This window comes from Egretta garzetta, unplaced genomic scaffold (assembly GCF_000687185.1).
Source record: "Egretta garzetta isolate BGI_Z169 unplaced genomic scaffold, ASM68718v1 scaffold342, whole genome shotgun sequence".
Classification (NCBI taxonomy): Eukaryota; Metazoa; Chordata; class Aves; order Pelecaniformes; family Ardeidae; genus Egretta; species Egretta garzetta.
Genome location: NW_009258887.1, coordinates 1,301,644 through 1,312,077, shown reverse-complemented (window position 1 = coordinate 1,312,077; position 10,434 = coordinate 1,301,644). Strand labels below are relative to the sequence as shown.

The 10,434-nt window shown below is 40.4% G+C and overlaps 1 protein-coding gene across 1 annotated transcript in view; it reads left to right on the top strand.

Annotated features, from left to right (window-relative positions):
* Positions 1-5,825, top strand: part of TNIP3 (TNFAIP3 interacting protein 3) — a 78,343-nt gene extending 72,518 nt beyond the window's left edge. The window contains exon 13 of the mRNA XM_035889643.1: positions 5,754-5,825. Coding sequence (XP_035745536.1) covers positions 5,754-5,785 — 32 coding nt within the window. The 3' untranslated portion in view covers positions 5,786-5,825. The remainder of the gene's footprint in view (positions 1-5,753) is intronic.
* The last annotated feature ends 4,609 nt before the right edge of the window (positions 5,826-10,434 follow it).

Sequence of the window (10,434 nt, the reverse complement as noted above, 5' to 3'; positions counted from 1 at the left end):
CTGACTCAAAAAACTGTTCTTTTTTCCATTAAGCCTTTCTTTCCAAAATGAGAATGAACAAGAGATGTTCCACGGTAGCAAGAAATAGTAATTATCTAAATTAAAATCCTTGCCATTTAGCTTTACAAAGAGAGTGAAGCTAAAGGGAACTGCTAAGATTACAGCTATGAAGTATGGCTTTATGCAAAAATCTTATGTGTCTGTTCAGAGTTCGGAGTAGTGAACACCACTTGTTACTTAATCAGGGCTACATCAGCTTCCTCTTTCCCAAGAAAATTGTCAGTTCGGTGATGTGCTGAGCAGTCCTCGGTTCTTTCACTAAAACACCTCAGAGCTACCCTAGGCTTCTTGTTGGTGAAGTAATCCGTGTGCCTCTCTATTTTGCAGCTAGAGTATCAAGGGGCCATTTAAGGATTTAATCCTACTGAAAAGAGCATAAGGAGTTGGTTTTAGTGATCTACCTCTCTGTTTTACAACTAAGTATCTATGGACCAGTTAAGAATCTGGATGAAGAGAAGGGTCTTGTAGCCCTTGTGGTACGTAAGGCTGAAGTTGCTCTGCAGAGAGAGATGGTTAGTCCCAGAGTTGTCACAGGCTGGCTGCTGCAGCTTGAGAGACCGGTCCTCAGCTTTGAAATCACATCAGCATACCCTTGAACACAGAGTTCGGAGCATGACGCAACAGCATGCTCGAGTATCTTTTTCCTGCCTTGGTTCATGTTGGGCATAGAAATGTCATGGTAGGAGTGTGTGTGTATGAGTATGTGGAGGTGACCACTAGCAATCCTGGTATTTGTGTTTGCTTACATTTACTTAATGTTTTTACTTCTCTATACACCTTAATAAGTAAAATAAAAGCTACTGGCTGGATGTAGACATTCTGGCATCCAGGAAGGGATCCTGTGGATAAGACTTGGCCTTTCTTGATATTTTTGATTCAGTAATCAAGATTTGAATTATTTTATCAACTTTTTTTTTTCACTTGTCCGCAGTTGCCCATGGTTATTGTTGAATTGCCTTCTTTAACCAGAAGTTGGTGCTTCCCCTGGCTGCATAGAGCCACTCAACTTGTTTTTAAAAACATGTCTCTGGCTTTAGGGAGTTTACTTAAAAGTTAAAGAACCATTCAGGCCCCTCTGGCTTTGGGACCCTAGAAATGGTTTTAGTAGGCTTTATAGGTTAAAAAACACAGCCTCTCCATTGGTAAGCATGCAGACAACTTTGACCTGCCAGGGGTTGCATGGGACAGTGAAGAATTACTAACCACCTAAAATAATAATCTTCCAAAAAGGATGGGAAAAAGATTCTGTCCTTGCTGACATGTTTAGTAAGTTGATGTGTTCCACACCCTTGCGTATTCTCATTGTAACAGGTACTAAAGGCACACCCATGGTTTGGGGTGGCTTTCATGCCAGACTGCACTGCAGGATGCAATTGCCTGCCATCTGTATGTCTGCATGGCCCCAGGAAGGTGAGGGTTTAACCCTGTTCCTCATCTCCTGCTCTTTCATGCTGCAATCTCATCAAGAGTTCAGTTTTCCATGCCACCATGGGATCCAAACTGAATCCAGAAATACCCAATAGGTGGTTTGTGAATAGGAGGGTGTGGGCTCTGTTCAATTTTACTGGTCTGATTTTACTAGCGTTTTCTTCCCATTTGTATCCAGAAAGGTTTGTGTTGCACTTCCTTTTTTAAACTGTTTAAAAACTCAGATAACTCATACCAGAGTTCTGCTTGTCTGGGAACATAAGTATTTCTTCTCCGTATCTTCCCAAACATGAAGTACTCCAGCTGAAAGCAGGCAGGGCGAAGAGAAAGATAGGAATGTTTTATGTCCAGCCATGCTCCGTAGGTGGGCTGCAATGTAGATCAGGCTGCCAGGGAAAGACCACTCAGGTAGTCCTCACAGGGCAACCACCTGTCTGCAAAGTGGGATTAGGGGAAATCGTCTGGCTTCCAAAAAAGCAAAGGTGTTTCCTTGAAGGTCACAATAAAGAGAGAAGGGCAATTTGGAAAGGTAAGCGATGGGAGGCAGGTAGACACGAAGGAAGATGATGATGAAATGAGATGTTGTCTCACTGCACCAGCAATGTATCTCCAAGAGAATAATTCTTCCTACCTGCCACTGGGCTGGTCCCTCACAAGGTACTTTGCTGTGCAGAAAGCCTGGTCCTAAACTGTGCTTAAATTCTTCCAGCTTAGCCTTGTTTGATGAGCAACACTGCCTTTGGAGGGACATATGCTCCTAAATCTCTCTGTGTTTTGTCACTCAGTCTTCCTCGAACAGGTTTCTGATCTTTTCATTCTTGGTTGTGAGGGGGTTTTTTTGGGTTTGTTGTGGGGTTTTTTTGGTTTGGTTGGGGTTTTTTTGTTTTTTTTTTTTAAGGAGCAAGGCAGAAAGATTTCCAGCAAGTGTAGTTAATGTCAGTTTATTTGGCAAGCAATGTTGACTTACTTCCTTATCCAACTGTGCAAAATTGAAAAGACAGTTGAAAAAAAAGATTGATTTTGGAGATTTTCCCTGAACCCAGTTTTTTAATGAAAAATTCTCTGGAAAAGAGGCTTATTGCTTAAAGCCTACTCAGAGCAAGAACCCTTTTGCATGCTACAACTTGCCATGTATTGCCTTTTTCACTTCCGAAATTAATCTTACGGTATTTATTTTCTTGGCAGAAAGATTCTTAGTACATGTATTTAAGAACCCCAGTTATCCTTTCAGAACATCAGATGTGACTAATGGATTTCTTTAACTGAAACTGTACGTTTTATTTTGGATCCAGTTATGCCAGGCACAGGGAGAAACCAAAACTTAGCCCTTCATCTACCTCTCAGTTCAAGGGGTAGCTCTGGAAGCTCGTGGGAGAGGGAGAGCAGCTGGTCACCACCTTGTCTTGGCACGCCTAGGGAAAGCAGAAAACAACCTGCAAAGCCCTAAGGATGCCCAGATGAGGACATGAAGCAGCATGATGTGTCTGCTTAATTTCATTATAATATCTCTTCTTGTTCCCTTCTACACTCTGCTGCTTTCCAGATTTTTGCCCTCAAGGGTACCTACTTTGCTGCTAATGTTGTTGTAATTACAGCTAATTGGAAGAAGAGGAGGGAGAAGTGTGGGGTTTCCCACTGAAAATAATGACATCTGTAGGGAGGGGGGAGGGAAATGAAGAACTGAAAAATGGATTTGTGGAGGTCTTCAATGAAAACCAGACAGAAAAAAAGTCACTTAGTTGACATCTTAAATTTCCTGGAAAAAATCCCAGACCCTAAACATTTTTGGTATTAGCCAGTCCTCAGTGCATACATTACATTAGAAATTATCTGTGCTCCCAACTAGTCAAGACAGATTTAATTAGCAGCTTGCCATCCCCACTGGGAATGAAAATGTGATTATTTTCAGGATTTTTATTGATACAACTTGATTTCTGCTACTGCAAAATAACAAAAAGGCCATTAGCACACCTGTAATTTCTAACTCCAGAACATGAAATGTTGCCTTTTTTAGAAGGGTATTGCTTTTAAAAGTCAACTTGAGCTAAAGATCACAGAACGTGTTGCAGTTTTTCAGAGAACCAGGTAGAAAAGTCTCATGTGAAGAGGAATGGGATATGCAACTTAAACAGCTGCATGATTTGATAATTTTATTTCTATGAAACAACGTATCAGGATTTATCATTCAGTACCCGTTAGATTTTAAATGGCTTCACACACACTGGCATTTAGGACAAGAAGAAATGGCCTCAAGTTGTGCCAGGGGAGGTTGAGATTGGACATTAGGAAAAATTTTTTCACTGAGAGGTTTGTCAAGCACTGGAACAGGCCGCCCAGGGAAGTGGTTAAGTCCCCATCCCTGGAGGTATTTAAAAGACAGGCAGATGAGGTGCTTAAGGACATGGCTTAGCGGTGGAATGGCAGGGTTAGGGTAACGTTGGACTTGATGGTCTTAAAGCTCTTTTCTAACCTAAACGATTCGGTGATTCTATGAATTATTTTCTCCTTTGAGAATGAAACACAGGGAAGAATCAAGGCATTTAAGGGAACTTGTGTGAAAAGGGACGTTGGTGGTGGTCTTCTGGTGGTAGGTGATGTGGTGGCTGTTTTCATTAAATCATTCTCTTTCTTGGTGACTTGATGAAGCATACATCTGCTATCTGGAAATATCATTAGTTCCTCATTGATCATCTAAGGAAGCGATGTAAAAATTCATTCCATGCCATTTGCTTGTTAAAGTAGCAGCCAAGTGCTACCTACCTAGCCTCATTGTATGGAGTCCACCTTCCTTTGCCTGTTTTATGTGTTTTAAGTATGTAAGTACTCTGTGCTGGGCTCTGAAGTCTGCTCATACTGCAAAATATCCAGAAGGTGTCTGAATGGTTAATTCAGAAAGGTTTTCTGAGTGGTCCTAGGTGAGAGAAACTCTTTGTTTTGGGGAACTACATGTTATATCATGTTTGCCTTTCTTCTCTGGCAGACTGTACCTGCAGTGCTGTGGTATCTGCTGGTTTGCACCAGCTGGGCAAGGTCTTTAGGAGCCAAAAGCATCTTGGCATAAGCCGGGTGACCTCAGCGTGTCCCCGTGGGACTTGGAACTGGGAGGGAAGAAAAATTATTGAAGGGCATCCCCACTGTATAGCTGCCTGAGGTGTTTGAATATCCAGGTCCTCTCTTTTTTTTTTTTTTTTTTTTTTTTACCAAATGATACTGTTATATGAATGCCAACATTTGATGTGAAGCTTGGAAGCACATTTCCTGTTAGAAAAGTTTTGTTCTACCATCTTTGTTGTTAGAGGGGGCTATTTGCATGAAATGAAATGAACACACAAATATGTCTATCTACCTTGCACAAAGAACCAGTCTGCTAATTGTTGCTCTTCCTGGCTTTTGTGAACAAATTACTTTTGTTCCGATACTCAGCTGTGATACTACCTACAAGGAAAAGGTGCCACCAAAATTGATGATTCGCGGTACTGCCGCTTGCTACAAACAGGGACCTTTTGAATCAATTTTTCTTTCATATACTTTTGGATATCATCAGCGCTGTGGGTTTGGAAGTGAATGATGGGGTTACTGTGTAGCAGCTGCAGAGCAATTCTCCTAGGCAAATTCAAAACCCTGCTAGAAATATTTCACTCCTAATGTTTCTTTTGTAAGTGAAAAACTCTGTGTGCCTGTGTGTGTGCTACTAGCGATGTGCTGCAGCATTTCCAGAATCTTTTGAAACTTCAGGAAGGAAGTAGGTGTTACACTGGCAAGAGTATATTTCCTTTCTCAGATTTTATTTTGTTTTCCTAGCTCAAGTGAGTTACTATCAAACACATCTTTGAACCACAGACACCTACTTAGCAGTAGGTACTGCTACCTAACTCTTCCCTCTGTCATACTTACCTACTCTCTTGGGTGCACCTAATACTAATGTACACCTATGAACACTACTGAATGTCAGTTTTCTTTTTAGAGGTCTAGAAAGCTTTTACCTGAGGGCTTTAGGTTACCAGACCCTACTGTTTGCTCTGTATCAACAACCAGGGCTAGGTGAAAGTTGAGAGAGAGACTAATAGTGCACTGCATGATGTCCCTACCCTCTTTTGCTTCTTCACATTTACTGTCATTTGTGTTGGATTGATTACAGGGTTGTAATTACGTACAGTATTGGCTCTGTGTGTGTGTGTGTGTGTGTTACAAAATAGGGGGAAATTAATCATAAGCAAGTTGTATTTCTCAATGTCAAAATAATCTGTATTGAAACACTTTTGCAGATTCATCCTCCGAGAAGGGAGCCCATCGCTGACGGCCTATAACCCGGAGGAGTGTAGACCAAAGGATGCAAGCTAGTCTTGCAACTTCATTATTCTGTTCTGTTCTGGTTTTTTGCCCCTAGCTCCTTATCTCTTCAGTGCATGTTATTTATGCCTGGTGAAATCCCTGCGAGGACAATAGAAAAGCAGATCATACAGGCTAGTGATCCTCAGGATCCAGTTAAACTCTGCTGGGAAGCGTTATTGCCCTTTGTTCTGAAGATGCTGTTTGTGCTACCTATGAGAATCTGTTAAAAAGCCTTACAAGAAAAGCTGCAGCTATTGCTGGGGATTCAGAGACAGTCACATCTGGTTTGAATTCAAAAGCTTCTAAGCCAAATAGTGCTGTGATATTTTTTTGTTTGAGAATTATAGTCTTTTTTATTTGATTCCAGGGAATGATTTGTTGATATACCATCTTGAATTCTGTACTTTTTTTTTTTTAATTTTTATTGTTTGGTAAAAAGGAAATCTGCTTCACTGTTTTAACACATTAGTGTAATTGTAAGCAGGGTACCGCTGATACCAGGCCAGGTAGAAGGTGCCTACTCCCCTTTTTGAGTCAAGGCCAGCTCTTACGAATCCTTTCTCCAGCTCTCCTTGTGTGACTCCAAAAATATGTGAAAAATGTAATCACAGATTTTTCTGTGTACTTATTTGTATCAGAAGAATTTCAGTAGAAATACTTAATGGGTTTAACTTCTCACTGAAAATGGCTTTGTATTTCCAAATGATTCTTGTAATGAATCTGAACATCATTGTGTAACCTCTAACCTGAGAATAAAACCTGGCTTTTTAAATGAAATTGTATTTAGAACATGAATTTTTTTCAGAAAATTGTGGTGAATGGATGTTCAGCAAACATTACCTGATAATCTATTTGCAAGACTCTCACTTCCCTGCAAGCAGGTACCCAAACCTGCCGGGATCCCACCTGAAAGAAGGAACTGAGATTTTTGCACCATAAGGCCACATGAGATGCCCCGTGTGCTTTCCTTACAGCTCAGAAGTAGTTAATATGAGTTTAAGTTCCCACACAAACATCTTTTTGAGCTGTACAAAGACAGTCATCAGTTAGAGATTGCCTGCATGTGTCATTTCTGCTTTTAGAACAGCTATTTCCATTCCCATCAATATACAAAGCCTGTGCATTAAAATAATAACCTTACAGGATTAAACATGTTCAGCATTTGATTTTGGACGCAATGGGGAGCAGTCCATGGGATGGGATTGGTCTGCTGTTACCTTTTATAGCCACGCTGCTTTTGCCTACGCTGATCAAAGAAACAACACTCCTAATATGGACTCAGGAAGAACATAAGCAAAGCACCAAGCAAACCAGCCTCCGGAGAGAAATCGCTTTTTCATGAAGTATTGAAAATTAGAGTTTGACTGCAACATTAGCTGCGGAATAAACTCTCGAGTCTCTGTTGGGGAGAGAGGAGTTTTCATCTCTGCATGAATTTGGAGCTGGCTTACAGACACTATAGCAGCGGATAGTTTAACCAGCAAACAATATAACTGCGCTACTCTTGATTAGTGATTTGGCTAATAAGGGTGAGATCATGGAAAATGCTAATGCGGTGCCTTCGGAAAATCCAATTATAATGTAACCTAATTCAATGCGAGCTCTCAGCAGGTGACCAGTGTTGTGGCCAGAGCAGCCCGCACTCAAAGATGTGAATCCTCAAAACAGACGAGCTTCTGTGCGGTTGGTGTGGGAGGCAACAACTCCCCCGTGTCATTCATTTCCACTGTTTTCCCCAACTAACCACAGAGGTTTGCGCCTTCCATTTGTGGCGCTTAACTCATTATCTGACAACTTGTGCAAGCATTATCTGGCCCAAGCGGATGATTCAACACGAGCCATTCACAGTAAGAAAATAGAGTTTGCAGGGCTGCTTTTTTTTTTTCTTTTTTTTTTTTCCCTGTTTAGTCACAGGCTTTTAATATTTGGCTGGTTGGGCACAAGACTGTAAACCTTGACTCACAAAGATCCTAATTATGCTAAGTGTGGGGTATTCCTTGTATTATACCATAGAGAATTTGTATCTTTTAAAATGCATATAAAAGCATGTACAGTTGATTTTCCTCTCGATTTTCTTGTAATGATATATGTTTCCCAAATGCAGGTGCTGTCATCTATTTGAATTGGCATTGACAGACTCAAACAGCCCCAAAGGATACGCTTCCTGCAATGACCCAGACAAGTTCGAGGGGGTGAGTTATTTTAGACAAAATCAACCACAGTATTCACAACAGGCATTTTTCCTTCCTCAAGCTTTGCTGAAACTGGGTATCAGCACTCCCAGTTCTTCCTCTGGCCTTTTAAAGAACCTTCTGACATTTCCCAATTTTTGTTATATATTTTATTTTCCAAACACCTGCCAAATTTTCCATCTGGTTCTTCCTATTTAGCTTTCTCTGATATTTTGTGTATCAGTGGCGAGTGGACCAGTAAGGGCTGTAAATGTTTCTTTTTTCTTTCCTTTTCTTGTAGGAACTGCTCAGGGTTTGGGAATATTGGGATTACTATGCACATTGCAAGAGAAGCAATACATAGACAGAGAGTAACTTTCTTTTCAGACATGACCAGGCACTTATTTGAATACCTGAAGCCATAACAGCAGTAATGAGCTACACCCATGGCTTGTGCCCTCCAGCTTCCTCTCTCACAGTGGCTTGGGGAAACAAGACAAGCGTAAAGTGATTTTCTGTTAAAACTTTTCAGCAGTTTAAGGGGATGTTTTCACTCATCCAACAGAAAGGCCAATGTGACTTGGCCATGTTTGTCCTGCATTGGTGCTGGCCAGTCTGCCTGCCAGGCGAGATGTATCAGGAGCTCTTGACTGGTATCCCTGTGTGACCGACTCAGCTGCCGTACTAAAAATGCTTACAAGGTGATGAAATACCAGATATGTTATAAAGAACTGACCCATAATGAAGCTGATTACTCAGCACGTTAAAATGATGGGGAGGTCCGGGTGTTGGTCATCATCAGCCCTTGGAAAACCTCGTTACTTCTAGAGGGAGCCTGCACGTTGATGTGTGTTTGTACGGATTCTGAATGACAAGTTATGACAGCTAATAGACATAAGAAATTTTATTAAATGATAGATCTGGGGGGACATTTTATGTACGTTTTGGCATGCATTTCTGTAGACTTTTCTTCTAAACAGAACTTTTTCCATTTAGTTGCAGTGCTATACACTAAACACGTGGAGAAATTTTCAATCCTATGAATGAGAGCAAGTCTTCATATGTCAAGCTAAATTATCTGCCTACAATATTATTTTACATTATTTTCAACACGATATGCTGGATTAACCAAGTGATGTTTTGATTACCATAACAGTAATTACCCAACAGTAAAATAGGAGCACATTTGAACTCATGGAGTCATTAACGCAAATGAGGTACTTAAAAGCCTGGGGTCTTTTGGGAATTTTTGTCCCCTTCTTTCCTTTTTCTTTCTTTTTTTTTTTTTTCTTGTGAAGCTAGCAGATGTGACAACACCATTGTGGTGACTTGGAGTTTTTTTGTTTTGATTCACCACTATTTTACTTCCCAGGTATTTTAAGCTCTGTGCCTTTTCAAAAATGTATGCCGTGTTAAAATTGTCTTTATTTTCTGAAGGCCTGAAGTGCTGTTGGTGGCAATCATGCCAATGCTTATTCTGTTCTATTTCTATAGATATTTCTTTCTACTCTTATACACTGATAATGTGTGGCATGATACAAAGATTTCATTGGTGATAAGTAAGTTGTATGTCTCTATAAATCACTAAATAGTATCTGTCCTTAGTCTCAGGCTGTCATTTGTTTTGGGAAGGAAAAATTGTTACTTTGAAATTTCTAGTAAAAGCTGGGAGCGGTTTTAATTGCCTCAAACTCTGGATACAAGAGGAAGTGGATTCATGATAATGCTGTCAGCAAAGCACATGGTGTGCCCCAAATACACACCTACACTATCCTATAATAGGAAAGCTAGATATCCCAGCCGAGGATGAGGACGATTTGATAGATTACAGGCAAAATCCTGGATCACATTACTTTCCTCCTTGAATCCACTCACTAGTTTTTTGTCTTTGACTGCATCAATATTATATTTCTTGTCCAAATAATAAACCTTCCTCTCTCATTCATCTCCCACATAACATTTCACTCTCTCAGGCTCTCTCAGTTTCTTATCTAACTTCTTGCCTTCCAGAGGATGGCTTTTGCATCCTATAGAAGATGATGTTGCAGAGTCTTCAGCTTCTGCCCATCATAAACAGTTTTGTCTTCCTTCAAATCTCTCCTGTAACCCCACTTCCAAACTTCTACTCTGTATGATTGATTTATAAACCTTCTTTACTTGCAGTGGCCTTCTGCATTCTGGCATATCATTCTTGTTTGTCTTTTAATAATATCTAGGAGAAGGTCAGGGCTTGCTTTGTTTTCTAGATCCACTGGCAAGGAATGCCATCTTACAATCCCATAAGAGGAATGAATGTGTTATCCACTGCAATGCAAAGTGTTACACTGTTATATAGAGTCTCATGAATTACAGTAAGAGCACATCATCAATCAAAATATTTTCTTCTGAGGTGAAATGAATGATATAAGTAGAAGAACTAGAAATGCATGGTGAATCTGTGGAT